This window comes from Leuresthes tenuis, unplaced genomic scaffold (genome assembly GCF_036924035.1).
Source record: "Leuresthes tenuis unplaced genomic scaffold, fLeuTen1.0.hap1 SCAF_17, whole genome shotgun sequence".
NCBI lineage: Eukaryota > Metazoa > Chordata > Actinopteri > Atheriniformes > Atherinopsidae > Leuresthes > Leuresthes tenuis.
The window spans coordinates 9762531-9780942 of record NW_027325371.1 but is presented as its reverse complement, the minus strand read 5'-3'; the positions used below and the strand labels follow the sequence as shown (position 1 = coordinate 9780942).

The 18412-nt window shown below is 41.4% G+C and overlaps 1 protein-coding gene across 2 annotated transcripts; it reads left to right on the top strand.

Annotated features, from left to right (window-relative positions):
* The first annotated feature begins 106 nt into the window (after positions 1-106).
* On the top strand, positions 107-16890 carry kank2 (KN motif and ankyrin repeat domains 2). 2 transcript variants are annotated; one of them, XM_072368656.1, is made up of 13 exons: positions 107-184; positions 6242-6322; positions 9132-9210; positions 9546-10901; positions 11237-11446; positions 11540-11648; positions 11861-12505; positions 12596-12683; positions 13086-13305; positions 13778-13920; positions 14106-14306; positions 14389-14487; positions 15481-16890. In XM_072368656.1, the coding sequence occupies exons 3-13, from the start codon at positions 9174-9176 to the stop codon at positions 15535-15537; spliced, it is 3165 nt and encodes a 1054-aa protein (XP_072224757.1). In that variant the 5' UTR covers positions 107-184; positions 6242-6322; positions 9132-9173; the 3' UTR covers positions 15538-16890. The 2 variants fall into 2 exon arrangements, with proteins under 2 accessions (XP_072224757.1, XP_072224756.1); XM_072368655.1 differs by having other exon boundaries at positions 6242-6326.
* Positions 16891-18412: the final 1522 nt, after the last annotated feature.

Genomic DNA, 18412 nt, shown 5'->3' with positions numbered 1-18412 from the left:
AAGGTTCTTTCAGGTAATTGCAGACGTCCCTAATAGTAGAGGTTGGGTCCCTCCGGTTGTCCTGGTGGCTGCTGGCCCTTTAAGAGGAGCGGGAGGGGGCCCGGAGCATCTTGGCTGCGGTGTTTTTGTCTCTGACAGTGAGCGCTCCTGGGCCGAGAAGGCTGTAAGGATTTTCAGAGGGAAGGTAAGAGCGGCAGATAAGTTCCATTTCTTCTGTCTGAGAAATACCTCAGACTCTCTTTGTTGAACTGTGTTTTAGAGCGCTTTGAACGACGCGCCTTAAAGGGACTTCTTTTGTGAAGCGACGGTTCTTCCCATCTCGCCGGTCATTTTTTCCCCAAATTAACGGATCCTTAATGCCAAAAATCCACCCTAAATACACTTACCTTTATTGTTATGCCTAAATGTTGAGACCAAGTTCGGTTTCGTAATTTCACATCAGCGTTTGTGAACCTTCAGAGGAATGTGTAACTGAGTCTCGTGGTCGCTCCTTGGTGCGTGTCTTTTTGTTCAGAGCATCATCGGAGGCGCCGCTCGGCTACAAGAAGCGCCGTTAACCAAAGATTACCCTTAATAGCTTAAATCTATAATATTGCTACCTAGCCCCAAAGTGCGACTGCCACATCGAAGCTCGAGTTCATATTAATCACATTTTCTTTGGGTTTCCTTTAGCCATTTCTTATCTCGAGAAAAGCGGGGCATTTATAGCCCATCACTGTAAAAAATCATTACATGAGGTCTGTTTGGTAATTTTGATAGATCATGCAAAGGACTTGTCTAGCAACCTCAGCTGCTGGCTTCTGATAAAAGTTGTTCCAGCATTGTAACGATGATCTGCCTATATTAGGCTACATTATCAGTTTTTAACACCGTCTCTTCCAAAACAGGAACTCGCTTGGGTGTATTCAGTCATCGTACGGATATTTTTTACGTCTGGTTGCAACATCCAAGCATTTTTCATTTCATTGAAAACTGAAAAACTCAATTAAGCCTGTGGGGACTCTGGGGAGAGGGTGGGTCTTAGGCATCCTGCAAGTTCTCATTACTTCCAGATGTTTTTCTTTGCGCGTCTTGCCCCTCACATTTGTTGGTCCCGCCGGCAGTAGTAGGCCTGTTGTCAACGAGAGTAGTTTTTATGGGTGAAGTTGATGGAGTTTTATGTCAACAGGGCAGGTGGAGTGTTAAACGAACTTGAATGAACTGCTTTTGTATCGGTAACACTTATTTTTCTTGAAGTATATTGGTGATTCTTTCTCAAATAAGCCAGTTAGTAAAACCTTATTTGGCACGTTACCAATACTAAAGATTTCCACCGAAATCCTATATAATTGTCATGTATTTTGTTGATTGTATTATTTGTTTAAGAACCCATACTCTAGACATGATGTTTTATGACACAGCCTGTGCTCCACATTGACCTGACTGGTCTGTAAACACGTCAGATGTTGTTTTCATGTTGGCCATGCAGAACTTGGGCAGAACTTGGCAGGATGTGGGGGTGTAGTCATCAGCCTGCTACACTACATCATACAATACACCACTGTCCTGCTGTTGTGTAATGGCTTGCAAACTATTAAATCACCTAATGGGGAATAGCTTGTAGCAGCTGCATGGCACTGAGAGGGTCTCTGTCTTTACTCTTATGTTGTCTTGTGAACAGGCTAGTTACAGTTCTGAAAGTGTACCTTCATATTTTGGCGCAGTTCAGGAGCTCAGAAAGTAAAGTCCTCAGAATGACTGCAGAGTTGCATCTCTCCTTTTCCCACAGCAGTTTAAACCGAAATGGAACATTATACTTCATGAAAGTAGTATGTACTCTTGGGCTGTAAAACGGACCAAATAAGCCGTCTACAGATAATTTCCTCTAATTTGAGAGCTAGCGAGTATGATTGCATTAATAGTAAAACCCGTCTCCTCCTGGTGTATGAAATACCCTCAGGAATTCCATCAGAAAATCCTGAGACTGCAATTTGAGAATCTATGGTCAGATCTGTCTGCTGCTGGAGTTTCCCTCAGCAGGTTTTTGGCCAAGCTGGAATGTGATTGTCTCATTACGGTGTTGGGACCCAGGGGTGCTGTGATGGAATGCAGGGCTATAAACCCCATTTGCACACTGGGCCACACGCCGGGCACTTAAATGGTTTAGGAAGGCTAATGAAATTACACCCGGAATCTTCATGAGACTGTCTGTCCCGATTTTGATTTACTACAGATAATTTTTTTTTCTGAACAGTTTTACTGCATAATTAATTTACTGTTCTGTTAAAACATTACAGACCATTATATTGTGTATCTTCCATCCCTTGATATGAGAAATGTTTGCTGTATAAATAGCTATAACTTTGTTTAAAGCCTTTTTTAGTTTATATAGAAACTGTCAAGTTGTGTTTTGATGTTATTGTGGCTGCAGGTATACTGTTTAAATCAGAAATTAGCGGAAACCCAACTAGTTTGTTGTTTTTCAACATTTTCTCTTTCCAAAGCAAACTACATGTGTTATTATCACCAGCACAACATAGTTTTTGGACACTAAAACAAGACATTTTTATGCAAGAGATGGGTTACTTTATAACTTAGAGATAAATATAAAACCCTATTATACTTTTGTAATGCCTCATCTCATTATGTAAACACAGCAAGTTAATACTCCTACTTAACACTGTTCATTAACAAAACCATTGTAGGGGTGTTTATAGTGAGCATATGGTCCAAATCTGGCTGTTGAGGTCTTAGGGACAGTAATGCATTATCTTCTTGAATAATCTCACTGATCTCCTCTAATACATGAATGACTCAGAGAAGCCAGATGGACTGCTCTGTCCAGTAAATGGCATAAATGCACTGGAATTGTCTGTGAGGTGAATGATTTCTTGTCATGGTTTGTTGTCATTGCCATTGAGTCCAATGAGTATTTTGATCAACAGGTCTCTCCAAATCAGGAAGTAATTGGGAAATCCCTGAGAGGGATCCACTTGACTAAATCACTGCCGTATTAAGTTTCTTCTTCCACTGCTCTGCTGTGCAGTCAAGTCTGTACCACAACACACACTGGTGTGATCTTTTCACCCCATCATTGCTCTGTTTTATTCTCCACCAATAACCTTACTGCTGTCTGGTCTTCACTGTCCTCCTCTCCAGACATTGCATTTTACTGACAACAGTGTCACACTCTGCCTCTCTGCTCGGCATCAGTCTTAATCTCCACCTCCACAACTGTTCAGGAATTTTGTCCCAAAAGTTATTTTTTTGAGTGTGTCCTTTTTCCGGTGCCGCTCCTTGCCGCTCAGCCCCACCCTTGCTCAGTTTCCTGTTGAAGGTCAGCACAATGACCAATAGTAGACTGGCGGGTGTTTACTCTGCTCCTGTTCCAGGAGTAATGTGAGCTGGCCAGCCCCTCCTTTTGGCCTTACTCTAGCTACGACCAAACTGTTCCAGCCCAGCACCGTCTGCTGTTCCACACCACCGCTCTTTAATGTGAAAAACAGGGCTTTTTGCTAAATGGCAAAGAGTTCTGGAGGTGACATCCCATATGGGTTATGATTTCACTGTCCTAAAGTTAAAGCCCACATTAGCCAAAAACCACATGTCCTGCATTAATGTGTTAATATGAGCTCATCTGGCTTCAGTGCACTCAGTGAAGGCTCATTCTGTTATGCGCTGACATACTCTGCTCAGCTACATTATGCTTGGGGACAACAAAGAGATTTTTTGTCATTTTTAAAAAATGTATTATTCATTCAGAGCAAGTTGGCTGAATTAAGCCTTCTGTGTTGGAAAGTATGGAGAAAAGCAAAGACATCTAAGTAGATAGCTCAGCAAGTATGTCTTCTTTTGTGACCTTTGTGTAACATTTAAAGTGCTTGTTAGAATCTATTTTAAGGTCTTGTTTGTTGCCTCTTAGTCTGGGGAAAAAAACCTCAACAATAGGATTTTTTTTTGGGTTCAACTTGGCACTGCATGTCAAAGGAATTCTCTATTGTCAGACTATTTTGGGGGAGGAATATACAAATGATTGTAATCTTCTAGACAGAGCCTTTTATGACTATGAGAAAAGGTCAGCTCAGACTTTATTTACTCATCATGAAGAGCACTTGTAGCTGTCTTTGAGATCTTTCTGATATTACTCCTGCATTAACAGCAGCAGAGAAACTTTGGTGTCAGTAGCAGAACTTGCTGTGATTCATACCGGTGGAGTCCAAACCTGAGAAGTGGCACGTTCTTCTCATTTGAGAAGTTTCCATCTAAAACTCTCAGCAGCCTGTCTTTTTCTTTCCCCCCTCCCCTTGCAGTTTCGCCTTTCTTCCTTCGCATTTTCTCTCCCACTGTCCCTCACATACTGTACCGCTCTCCTCTGCTTTCACCCTCTTCTGGCCATGCTCCATTTTTTCTTCTCATTTGTGCTCTCCTTCTTGTTACTCTTTCTCTTGGGCTGGGAGGAAGTTACTGTGTTGTTTTTCTGTCCTTAGGGAATACATAGATGAAAATCCCTTTCCTGTAACCCTTTCTTCATCAGATCTCAAACTATCATCTCTGCTTTGCAACATCAATTAGCTTGGTATGATGATAGTGGCACATAAACTAAGAAAGCACTGAGAGTCTCATAGCTTTTCTATGCTTAGCTGACACTAGAAAAAGGTGTGTTTTTCTCAGCAGGCTGTGGCTGAGGTTTTGTAGGCAAATTAAAAACAGCTAAATCATTTGGCTTTCATATAATTTGTACCCTTACGTGAATAAATCAACTTAATAGCTACAGCTGTGTTTGTTGATCTGTGGGAGTCCTCAGACCTCAGACAGCGTTGATGTGTTGAGGGATCTGTGTGTTTTCATGTGTAGTGTGGGAGGTGATGGGAGTTTAGTTTGTCTCCTCTGTTACGTTTGGTATTTGTCTTACACAAGTATTTGCAATCTGTGCCAATATAGGGTTAGTCTGTCTTTTATCTTTTTAACAATAACTTTTTCCTTATTCCTGTTACAGTTACAGTTAACATTTGATATGCTGTACAAGTTCTGAAAATCCTATCAGAATATATTCATAATTTGGATTTAATTTTTATTTTTTTATAATCAGCTGGAAAAATAATCAGTTTTGTCAGTTGTGTTGAGCCTTGGGCCTCTCTAGCTCAAGATATCAGCCACTTTGAGTGAGTCCTACCCTTTTATTTCCACTTTCTGTCAGTGTGTGGGTCCATAACAGGGCTGCATCAACTATTTGTTTGTTTTGAGGCAAATTTTCTTGCCGCACATATACACACTGTTTCTCTGAGTCTTTCTGTCTCTGAGATGCCCCTCCTTTCCTTTCTATTAGAACCAGCTGTGGAACTAGGAGCTCAATGAATGGCTCTTTGTGATTTGGCTGTCGTTCCAGTCTAAAAGATCTATTTCTCCCACTACCCCTCCACCCTCTGTGGTCCTAGCACGACAACATTATGAAACAATGGACTGAACAACAGCTTGTCATGTCATAATTTTATGCAAAGGTCACCTATCAGTGATTTTCAGACTACACGGCCTTCAGACAAAATGTCGACCACTCTTACACAGCAGTCTGACTCTGAGCTGCTGTAGCTAAAGTATGAAAATCAGCAGACACTGTCATGCAGCTTATCCAATGGACACTCACAAGAGTTAAGTCTGTGATGGGAGTGCATTAAGAGGCTTGTGAAATCAGTCTAGCCTGTGAAGGTGATGGTTGTTCCCACGAAACTGGAGGGTGTGTGTCTGTCCCACTGGATTTAGGAGTGTTAGACACATAAGTCAGAAAACTGAACACATTACCCAATCACATGGCAGGGAGTCTCCCGCTCCCAGCCTTGAATTGATTAGAGTGCCCTGAGCTGGAGTTAGGAAGGAGTTGGGGGTGGGGTGTTTCAGTAAGCTGGGAAAGGAGCACTTAAACATGGATCAGGCTTCATTCTACTAGATCAGAGCCACTGGCATCTCATGGGGGTATAGTTTTTACATCCGGCTTGTCAGTCAAAACCACTGGAATGTTTTGGTATGTTTTTTCTGGCTTTGCAACCTGTGTTTATAGTTTAGCAGAAGCTACTCTTTTGTAACCTGTCATAAGTCCGTCTTTATCTTTGTGTCAACAGAGCTGCACACCTTTAATGGGGTTTAACTGATGTCTCCTGATGACTGAGTCCAGATATCAGCTTTGTTTTAATTGTTCTAAGCCTCAAACTTCTATCGTAAGGCAGTGACGGCTGAAGTTCAAGTTTTCTTTATTCTTTTTTTCCCATAGGTGCTGACTGTAAGAGGACAAATAAAGGAAAGGAGAGGAAGGAGCCTGGGGAGGAGACATCCCATCCTCACTGTGCAAGCGGTTGGTATGAAGGAGAAAATGAATCCCTTTTTTCCTAATTCACAAACCATTCCCAAGTTCAACAAAATAGCCATCATCAAAGCCTTAGTCAGTAAGGCAGTGGAAAAATCCATAAAGATATTCCCTCGGTGTTGGAAACAGTGGCATTTCTTAGTTAGCAATACTGAGCTTTAATCCTTTATAATGGTAGTAATAATAAGGTAACTCTGTTGAGTCTGATAAATTTAGGAGAGCTGACCTCAATATGCAGCCTGGCATTTGAAATGACTCATCAGGGTGGTCTCAGTCCTCTGACACAACAAAGAGACAAGATTGTTTATACATAGTGTAAATCAAACCCATTTTTTAAACCTTCAAATGTTAGCAAGAGTTTAGACATAAATTAAACGAATAAACCTAAAGCTTCACTGCATGCGCAAAAAAACAGTTGTGCAATGCAAAAGAAGTCGCAACACAATGCAGTTATTCTCGTTACATCTTACAGGACATACCACAGACATGTAATTTGTGCTGGATGACCTGCATCTTACCCCCTGAGGGTTAGCTTAATCTTAATAGCAGGGAATGGAGGGAGTAGACCAGGCAGTGTTAGCTTCCTTTAGTATGGTATGCAGCTGTATAAGGAGGTAAGGGGGGTGTATTGGGGGAAAGGCATTTGTCCTGGATGAGGCTAGTCAGGGAGTCATCCGAAGAATTGTAGTATGGCACAGGGGAAGGGCAAACACTGGTTTCTGTTCAGATGTCATCTCAAAGGAACTCTGTTTGAGAGCTGAGAGACCAGGGGAAAAAGGTCAGCGCCTCCGCCCCAGCCATACTCAGACACTCAGGGGAATACATACACACATGCTAACACATCTGAAACACCCAGTTAGCCACTGAAGGAAAAGCAGATGTGGAGGCCTGGTAGTGTGGGTGTTTCTGGGGAGCAGTGTGGGTGGAATAGCTCCCACAGAAGTAATGAGGGAAGGTATATTTGAGACAGTGAGTAATGAGTGCGAAGATATGACTTGAAGGAAAAGAGAACTGCGTTTTGGAATCAAAGAAAATTGAGTGGACAACGTCAGCCTTCATGTTTGGCAGGGATGTTTGGTTGCTAAACTGTCAACTCTAATTATATCTCATCAACTGTCCCCTGTCAGTGCTGTCCTCCACCCTCCTTCCCACGTTCTCTAACACAGCATCTCACTTCCAGACACTCCTCTTGTCTGTGCTCTGCTCTCACTTTCTCACACATTTTGTCATAGTGACAGTGTACCGCAATATGCTACACATAATCAGTCTGACACTTGCACTGGAGATAAACAGACACTTGAAGTAAAGTATGAAGGCAGAGAGCCAAAATTAATTTTTAAAGTTTCACAATAGTTTTCAGATTTATTAAGAGCATCTTATCTGTGATGAAACATGGATTTTTTTCAGTCTATCTTTTTTCTCTTACAACCTGCTACAGTATGTTCAGTATTTATGTCTGAACCATCTGATAAATTCCCCATGTGTAAGCTGAAATATAGCTTATTCTTAGTGCTTTGTCAAATAAAATTTTACCAACGTGATTTGTTCTTACCACCATAGGGCCAGGAGTGCTTTAAAGTCCCAGTTTTAAAATGGGTCTGTATGTGAATGCATTCAGCATTATCACAGTTCTATAACAATTGGTCATTTTGGTATGGAAGAGTGATTGATAAAAGGATACAGAAAAGGGAAACCACACAAAGAAACTTAACTTGACTGAAGCACTTAAAAATACCACGTCAGTTTAGTCAGAGTTTCCAAGTGCCCTACTTTTCACAAATGAGCAAGCGTCACTGAGGGTCACAAGACAAGAGAGGGAGAGCAGAAGAAACGAGACATACCCTTAAACTGGATCAAATTGAGTATGCCTTTAGAAAGAAAGTGGTGAGTTTCAGCTTCTGATCTTGGCTCTTTAAAGCCTCAGTTGTATAACGATGTTCAACTGACTAATGCTGTGGGTGGCTTAAACATTACATCCCCTGTTTCCCACAAAGTGATGACCTAGAAAGTTAATCTTTTCCAAGCAGACACAAACTCCTATGAACTGGCATGAAGGGGCACTACATTGTTGCTAGTAGCATGTTGCTCTCCATGAAAGAAAAAAAACATAACTCTTTTGTTGATAAAAAGGCAAAATGTTTAAGTTACCTTTGTAATGAAGAGTACATTGAAGTACATTTTCAGCAGTTCACTGTTTTCTGTGTTAACACAGTGAGAAAAGTAAGAGAAAGAGAAACATCAGCTGATCATCAGCTGATGTTTTTTTTTGGGGGGGGGGGCAAAGGAAAGCGAAATAGAGAAGAAACTTTAGGTGAAAGATTTTTAAAAAGAAAAAGCAAGGTGGGAGAAGGAGCAAAGACTGTGTGCAAACCCTAAGTTGAGAGGCGAACTTAGTGCGCACAGATGATTCCTAATAAGGTTGTAACTGGCAAATGTCTGTCCTGGAATTAGCTGCCAGGAAACTTTCCCCAGTAACTCTTCTCTGAATGCTATGAACAGAATCAAATACACAATCGACTGTGCACCAAGAAAAATGAACAGATAAAATTAGGGATGGAGGCAGGAGGGAGGCTTGGTTAGTAAAAGAAACCATAAAGCTTTCTTTCATTGTACAAAAAGAACAACATGGCCAAAATGGCAGCAATTTTTTGCAAGATCTTGTTGAGTTTGGTTTTAGGATACACAACTTGCATATGAGTGCGTTGGCTTTGTTTTCCTTTTATTACATACAAGAAAAGCTTTTTTCTATATATTCAGTATGCTCTTTTGTGATTTAAACTTCTCTGTGTCCCCACAGGTGAGAGTTTGTGTGTGACTGAGAAGCAGCCACAGGCTCATTATGGCTCAGGTACTGCACATGGACCCCGGCTTTCCAGGTACTGCCCCTATTTATTTTTACCGATTAAAAATAGATGATGTCAAGAATTATGAAAAACCTCTGAATTATTATTAAGTAATAAACAAGCACTACTATGAAATAATTCTTAAGCTATTAAATAAAGGAAGTAAACATAAACTTGCATGATATAGAATTAGAGTTAAGAGTAAACTGCGTCATCTCTCTTCATATATTATTTTGGATTTTTTACATAGATATATTTTTTCATAGATAGATACACAGTATTCCAGAGATGATTCTGTTTTCTTAAGTCTGAGCCCAAGATTAGACACAGATTTCCGTTTGTTTAAAGTTGATTTCCTTCCCTTGCAGGGAAACTCAACCCGCCTGCTCCTCCTTCCCTGCACACCAAAGAACAGGAGGCGCCCTACTCAGTGGAGACCCCCTATGGCTACCGTCTGGACCTAGACTTCCTCAAATATGTTAACGACATAGAAAAGGGGAACACTATCAAGAAGGTGCCTATCCAGCGCCGGCCACGATATGGCTCGCTGCCTCGGGGCTATGGCTATACTGGTTCATGGTGGACCTCCACAGAGTCTCTGTGCTCAAATACCAGTATGGAAAGCCGGCATTCCTCCTACTCCTACTGTGCTCCAGGCTACCACACATCGCAGAGGCCCAGCTTTAGTACTGCTCGAGTGGAGAAAACCCTCTTAGATGCTCGCAGGAAGCTAGAAGAGGAGAAAGAGGGACGGAGATTTTCCAGCCTTGGCAGCATGCACAGCAGTGTTGCAGGCTCTAACACCTCCCTCAGTAGTGCACACAGCTTTAACCGTGCACAAGGTGGATCCTTTACTCCCATGAGCTCTGGCCTATCTACCCCAGTGACTCCAACCCCTGCCCACTTGCAACATGTCAGAGAGCAGATGGCTGCCGCCCTGAGGAAGATAAAGGAGCTAGAGGAGCAGGTGAAGACCATCCCTGTGCTCCAGGTTAAAATCTCTGTGTTGCAGGAGGAGAAAAGGCAGCTCAGTGTCCAGCTTAAGAGCCAGAAGTTTCTTGGCCACACTCTGGGTTTCAGCCGAGGTCGTCCACGTGGGGAGCTCTACATCGACATCCCTGAAGAGGAGGCGAGCACTGGAGCAAAGAGCAGCAACAAGACACCAGGACCAATGTCTCCTACCTCACCTGAAGGCTCCAAGCAAGACTCTGGGTGTGAGATTGAAGATACAGTGATTGTGGGCGGAGCGCGACCAGATGCAAGACGGGAAGTGCGCACCATCGGAGTGGGACCAGAGGTCACTAGAAGTAGTCGTCATGTTGGTGTCTGGGTTCGGGAGAAGGATCTGGGGCTGCTGTCTGAGACAGAGGCTCTCAAAGATCAAGTAGGTCAGCTTGAGGGCAAGTTAAAGAGGACAATACAGGAGCTGCAGGCTGCACAGCTGCAGGTTACAGCAGTCCAGAAGGCCCCTCAGCCAGAGCATCCAGTAATGGCAACCAACATGGGCTGGCAGGAGCCGCAAGGCTGCAGTCTGCACACCCTGGTCAGCTTCACACAGCAGCCACAGCAGAGGGAACAGAGAACTGTGGGGATCCAGGTGTACACACTGGAGAAGCCTACTGTGGTGGAGGTGGGCACGCGGCTCCTAGCAGAGACCTGCAGCTCCCCGCCCCCTCAGCCAGTGGGTGGAGTTTTGGAAGGCCATAACAAGGGACAAATTGAAGGTCTGAGTTCATTTTGTGATTTGGACAAAGGATACTGAGTTACCAGTTTTTTATTAGCTTTACATGAACAGTCAAATGCACTCCAGCACAAGTGCATTTTGAGAAACATAACTAGTTCAATATTTGTTGACAGTGTCAGAGATTACATAGGAAATGTAATGAACCTTAGAAATACTTATCAACCTAAAATATAATACAACCCCACATCTAATTGAGTGAATCAGCACCTGTTTGACAAATAAACTAGACTGTATCAGATTTTGTATGCCATGATATTTATTTCAGTGCATTTGTCCTTAAAAATGTTTAGTAAAGGTCTTTTCTCTATCTCTCAGAAGCTCCAGTTGAGTTGCCAATTGCAGTCAGCTCCAAGCAGGTACGAGATGTCCTGAAAAGCGGATTGTCTTCCTCGGTACCTGTTGCTAATCCAGCCATCGCTGTAGCATCTGGTAATCAAATTGGTTTGGTACATTCCAAAGAAGAGGAGACACAGGCACATATAAATAATGAATCGATCCAGTCACAAGAGGGTTTATTCAAAGCAGGTAAGTGTATTAAAACCCTTCATCAACATGTTAACTTGTTCTAACTACATCATACTCCATCTTTATTTTTGACTGGTGGTATTTTCTTTTTAGATTCTTCTTTACAGTCTTCTCTGAGATCAATAATGAAGCGGAAAGCTGAAGGTGAACCAGGCTCTCCCTCTACAAAGAAAAACCTTCAGTTCATTGGAGTCAATGGAGGGTAAGTGTCAATTACTGCAGACCAGCAATCAGCCATTTATATCCACTGACAACGGACATCAGGGCTAAGGCTATACTGTTAGGGTTAAAATAAGATAAGAAAAGTAAGAAATAAAGAATAGTCTAAATGTTACACTTCCTTCATAAACACAGTGATAAAATAATAATGTGTTACAAAGTATATCCAGTGGTAAAAAGTACCTTGTTTTACAGCTTTGAGTCAACTTCATCTGATGATAGCAGCAGTGAGAGCTCAGACGAAGGGAGTGACTCCAGTGAATATCACGAGGCCAGAGAAAAACTACCGGAGTCTACTGTCCAGCACCAGCACACAACCCTCAACAAGGCCTTCCAGCCACAAGAAGAAAGCACCAGTGTACCTCAGCAAACTGCAGTACAAGTACCAGCTGTCATTCCAGACTCACGGCAGAGTTCCAGCCAATCTGCAACTGTCGACACAAGACTGTCTGGCAAAACTGCTCAGTCACCAGCAACAGACAGGGTAGCACAAAAATGTGCCTCACAGCCATCAGCAACAGATTCCACCTCAATTCCTCTATGTCCAGCAAACGATTCTGCCTCTAAAGAGACTGTCAACCAATTGTCAGAAAAGCACACACCCTCCCAGGAAGTCACTTCCAAATCCACTTCATCCAGCACTGAATCCACACCTGGGCAAAACTCCATTAAGTCTCCAGATACCTTTTCTCCAGCAACTGTCACTAAAACCACTGAGACTATCAAGCAGCAGGACGATGTTCAGTCAGAAACATCTGCAACTTCCAGTCAGTCAGAGTCCAAGCCAGCAAATGAGAGCATTGCAAATGACACTGCAACAGCAACTGCCAAACAAGTCAGGTAAATAAACGTGCAATTTACAGACAGTCTGTCATTTAGGTTGGAATCTATGAGCATCAGTAATGATTGTTTTCTTCTTGCTTGTTACAGAGTGGAGCTGAGCGAAAGCCTGATGTCAGCTGTGTATGCCCTGCAGACAGCCTTGGGGGAACCCAATGCCTTCAGCAAACAAGGAGCAGTATGTGTTAAATCTAAGTCACTTATTATTCTTTCTATGAAATCTGAGAATTTCTAATGGCTTGGGACTCTTTTCTTATTGTACTAAAACTGGGAATGTTTTCATTATATGATATCTGAACCTTACTGTATAAACAATGTGTGTTGCTAGTCTAAATATCTTGGTTTTGCTCTGAAAACTAAGCTATTAACCAACTTTAAATGTATTTTTTTACATTATTATTAGTGCTGAAAGAGCAAACAGTACATTTCCTATGTTCTTCTCGTTATATTTTGCTTCCTACTAACCCTTATATCCATTTTGCTTAAATGGGAATTCCTGACAAAGCAGTGTTCTTGCATTTTTCCAGCAGTCTGTCAAGTGTTTATTTGCCTTAAGCGTCCTCATTGTGTCTGATCTCAGAGGGCGGCCTACACCACTGTGCTGCAGGAGTGGCTGCGTGTGTCCTGTCACAAAGCAGCTGACACAGCTGTTGTCAAGGCCTACATGGACACTTTTTCCTCAATATCCCCTCAGCTGCTGGAGTTTGTGATCAACATGGCAGATGGCAACGGGAATACGGCCCTTCACTACACCGTTTCACACTCTAATTTCCCCGTGGTGAAACTTCTGCTGGACACCGGTGAGCTCTTCTGTGTGTTTCTGTTTGTAAGAAAATATGAAGATCTGGTGTGAAATGAGACTATAACAAACCAAATCACACAAGCCTGAATGAAATTCAAGGGAGATAACTTTTGTTAATTTCTAAAAAACATTCAAAACCAAATCTCATCAGACCATAAGCTTTTCTTTGTTTCAGTGACTCAAGTATTTAAGTGCACGTGTTCTTTAAGAAGATATATAAACGGAATAGGTTTTAATCATAATTTAGACATGGAAATGATTTTCTATAGCTTTGAAAGTGTTGTGACTATAATTAATAACCATTAAACAATCATAATTCATTATAAATATGTTCCTGTTGAGGCTTAAGATAGTTTTTTTCTTTTGACTGATCAATCAGTGTCACAAGTAGTCTTAAAATAAATGTCTCATACAATGTCATTGTCATAGTAGGATCACCTGTCATACTAATTGTCCTCTTTACCTGACAGGCCTGTGTAACGCTGACAAGCAGAACAAGGCGGGCTACACGGCAATCATGCTGACAGCTCTGGCTGCCTTCCACTCTGACAGCGACCTCCAGACTGTCCTGCAGCTGCTGCGCACAGGGGATGTCAATGCAAAGGCCAGCCAGGTGCGCCCTCTACTGCACATTAAGTTTCACTGCATCTCCACACCCCTGTGTCCAAGCCAAATATTGTTTCCAGATGTTTCAGAATCTGCTTCTGCAGCATATATATGAATGTAGGCTCAATGGCAGCAGCATATATCCCCATTGTGGAACCTAGAGTTAGAACTTTGAATGATGTGTGTTTGTAGGCTGGCCAGACGGCGCTGATGCTAGCAGTGAGTCACGGTCGAGGGGACATGGTGCGGGCGCTGCTGTCCTGCGGAGCTCAAGTCAACATCCGTGATGATGATGGTTCCACTGCGCTCATGTGTGCCTGTGAACATGGTCATGTGGACATTGTTCGTCAACTGCTGTCTGTCCCAGGCTGTGATGCAACTCTCACTGATAATGTAAGCAATTCTGTTTCACCTCTTATCACAAATCCTGCCCAAATCCACCATCTTAGCACTAATGTCTTCTTATAACTTGCAGGATGGCAGCACTGCTCTGTCCATTGCCCTGGAGGCCAGTCAAAACGACATTGCTGTACTTCTGTATGCTCACCTCAACTTTGCAAAGCCTCCTTCCCCTGTGAGTAAAATACCAGCACACACTCTTGTCACATAGTTGCCATCTAGCATCTGTAAGAAACTATCAACTAGCTGTTCATCTGTTGACTCAAAAAGTATCTGACAAAGGAAATACAGACCTTTTCTTCATGAAGAAAATGTCAGTGAAGTTATATATCATTTTAAATGATTTCTTGGAAAAGAGCAAACATAACAAAGTTGATGCCAGTGTTGAAGTATGTGAGATTTTTTTTCCATTAGCTGTAATTATTGCTATCACAAGTTACAGTGATGCTAGCAAGATCTCAAGCATCTAGTATTAGTCTTGGTCAGTAGTAGATGACGCTATAAAGTGCCATGTCAAAGGTACACGAAGAGTTTGGTTAGGTTACCAACCGTGGCTAACCGTCTTACTGTGGGTGCATCTGCTCTCATCTCCCCTGTGAAACTCTGTTATGTTAGAGGATTATTTTCCATGCAACTCTAGGCAGCTGTGAATGTGACACAACACCAATCAGCCACACCATTATGACCACCTGCCTGATGTTGAGTATGTTATCCTTATACTATGTGCACCCCTGACTTTGAACTGAAGCGTTTGGTACTGGGAGGTTAGCAATAGGTCTTTTGGACCCTGGGGGACGTGAAGTTGGGTCTTTGTGGACTGGGCTTGCTTCCAGTCCATGTCATCAGAACTCCTTTGATTGATGTCTTGGGAGACATCACTGATTCTTTGTTGTGTTCTTTGAGATCTTAAGCATGTTTTTGCAGAGCATGCTGTTTTCCTGCTGGGGGAGGCAGGACAACATGACAAAGTGACATCTATGCGAGTGTCAGGAGGAAGTTTCCCAGCAGAACATTTCATTGTAACAACATATGCAGTGTTGCTAGTTTTGATGTTGTGGCTGATTGGTGTATGTTTATTATACAACTAACCTCTCAAAACACACTTTCATTGAAGGATTAAATAAAAGTTTGGAATATTCTTTTCTTTTTTTCTTTTAACTTTGTCCAGGTTTCACCAAAGTCTCCTCTCTTGGGTTCTTCTCCTCCTGCCGTCGAACCAAAATAAACCACTGCCCTGCAGCTCACAGCAGCTACATGGCTACTCCACATATGTTTTGTTCATCATGTTGTTTAGAAAAACAGAGTTTTTTGTGCATTTGTTTTCACCCTCAATAATTTAGGTACATTATGATGTGCATATGATGACATCACAGCTTGCATTATTCTCGTAGGTTTTTTTTCCCCATACACTGTTGTCTTTTGCGTAATCTCAGTGGTGATCACTAGTATGTTGAGGGATGAAGTGAACATTTAGCAGCTGTGCGATCCTCAGTCTGGTCTTGCAACAATTCCCCTGTCTGCACTGTCTGTAGTGGCACTTACAAGTCAAAACTGTTTCTCAAATTTCATTATACTGGTCATGATTATACATTTTTGGTTTTATTCCATATTAGTTTTGTATTAGTTTCTTATAGGGGTATTCTAATGTGTACAATAGCTCTTGCACAGTAGCACCATTCGGTGTGACCATTACTGCCATTTGGAATAACAAAAGCCAGCCTTCTCTTAGATAAGTGTCCTTGCATCAGCTAGCTCATTGGTGCTACTAAATAATAAAAAAAAACACAAAAGACAACACCTCAACCGTATACACAAGATTTATTCACACCGGAGTATTTTTATATTGAGTTTTTTTTTTTTTAAATTCTGACTTAATTCAGGACTTCTGAGGTTCGTGATTTTTAATTTTCCAAGCTGTGGTAGATTTCTTACCAGAAGACAAACATTAATGTTATGTATTGACCACATTTCACAAATTCTCTGAAGGCTACGGTACCATGGTCTTTTTTTTTTTTTTTTTTTTTTTACATGTGAAGGTATTTTGATGGAAGGGAAAGATTAGAAAGTATCTGTGTATGTAATAAGTGCTTCGAAGATTTAAGATGACTTGGTTGCTAAATAACTGAAAGCTCTGGTGAAGCTGGTGGGATTTGTCAGAGAACCAGAAAGTGACAGATTTGAGTTTATAAAAGCATGTCCCATGTAAGATATGAATATTGAAATAATATATGTCAATACAAACTCATAATTATTTAGCCTAAAATCTAACTCTTTTAACAAAAGTGCATAGGCTATTGATGTCAAAATTTCTATGACTTTTTTTCAAAGATTGTGCCACAATTTTCTTATTCACTTTTCTGTGATTAAATTTTATAAACTTTGAATTTTTTTTTAATTTAAGTATCTATCTTTTTATACATGCAGAATTTTAAAACTCACACTTGCTTTGTGTAATCTCACAGCTTTGTAGTTCGTTTTCTGAACGTTTCTGTAAAATTCTAGACTGTGTCTCTTCTAATTTGTGCATTTTGGAAAACAGTTAAATAATAAATGTGGACCACGAGTTTAGCTTGCTGTCATTCGGGATCATGGTTTGCACAGCTGCGTGCTCACAGCTGTGGTCAATAAAACCATATCATAGTTACGGGTAGTGCATTTTGCAGAGGTTCCACTAGAGGGAGCCACAACACGTGCGTAATTTTCCCTCAGTTCCGACAGCGTAAACTACTTCTTAAGCCCCGTGGATCATTGTGACATATTTCATTTCATGTGAACACTTCAACTTACTCTCACTTATTTCAATATCAGCATTATTATGATTATAAATGGGAAATGTTTATCCCATGATGTCAACAACTAAGACATAATACTTGACTTGGTATTAATCTTGTACCACCCTGACTATAATTTGAATATATATTATAAGACTGATAACATGATTGCAGAGTTCACAATTCATTCAGATGAGGGGAAGAAGCTGAATACATTTGAATAATGATGACTTTCTATGACAAAACAATGACAACTCTGGTTAAAGACAGACTGAAATTGTAAGATGAGGATAACTCAACTTTAAGATTTGTTGTTTGTGCTTTGTTCTTGCCAGGAAACAGGATGCTGCCACCAAAAACAGGGAAACATGATAACACCCCTTTAGTAATTGTGACCTTGATGGCCATTTAGGGATTTAAAGTACAGAGACTCTATCCCAGTGGAGCGCATAGCTTATATGAAGTTACTTCCTGCATTCCTAGAAAAAAATAAAATGATAGTTCTCCAGCTAATGAGGGACAGATTCCCTTCCACTGCAATGATTCCACATTAATTTGACCTCTTTTCACAAACAACAATACAGTCATCTGTAGCAAGTTTACACTAGTCACAATCTATGAGATAAACACTGTCACAGCAGCATCTGGTATCTTCAGACAGCTGCTTGTTTGGGAGGAGTTGGGGAGATAAGAAGCCACTGGATCCAACGCCTTTAGTGTACACCTTAACAGTTGCGTCATGTTTGAGACCAAAGATGCCTGCCAGTCATTGAGAAGTGAGCCAGCTGTTTTTCTTTTTTTCACCTTGTAAGAATTACACTCGCTTTCACTGACCACCACCCCCACCACCACCACCACACCTCTCACAAACTCTTACATTCAACCTCGGTATGTTTCAGTTTGTCTGCAATAGGTCAATTATTTTTCTAAAATGAGCTTCATTGTCTGCCCAAGGTGGCAAGTCATGCCTTAAGCTCTGTTAAACAGTCTGGAAAGAAAGCAGATTAAACGTGTTGCTTCACTTTTTTAAAATTCTGTCATTACCACGAAAAGGAAAAAACAAACCAAAAAGGACATATTGGTTCTAACTAGCATCCTGGTTTATTCATGCAGAATATATTCAAGTAAGCCTTTCATGCAGTGTGTACACCACACATAAAAGTTGGTCAGATTTCTGGGAAAACCGCATTATTTGAAGAAAAAAGTAGTAGTTCTCTGTATGTCTGTACGATTAATGTCCACATTATTTGTTAAAACTAAAATGTTCCATCGTGAATCCAACATGGCAGATGGTGGTGGAAATGTCCCTGTCATCTCCAGAATATCTGT

Coding starts and splice junctions, on each gene's coding strand:
- kank2 (XM_072368656.1), top strand. CDS start 9,174: ATGGCTCAGGTACTGCACATGGACCCCGGCTTTCCAG. Junction 9,211..9,545: donor CATGGACCCCGGCTTTCCAG/GTACTGCCCCTA, acceptor CTTCCCTTGCAG/GGAAACTCAACCCGCCTGCT. Junction 14,488..15,480: donor TTGCAAAGCCTCCTTCCCCT/GTGAGTAAAATA, acceptor AACTTTGTCCAG/GTTTCACCAAAGTCTCCTCT.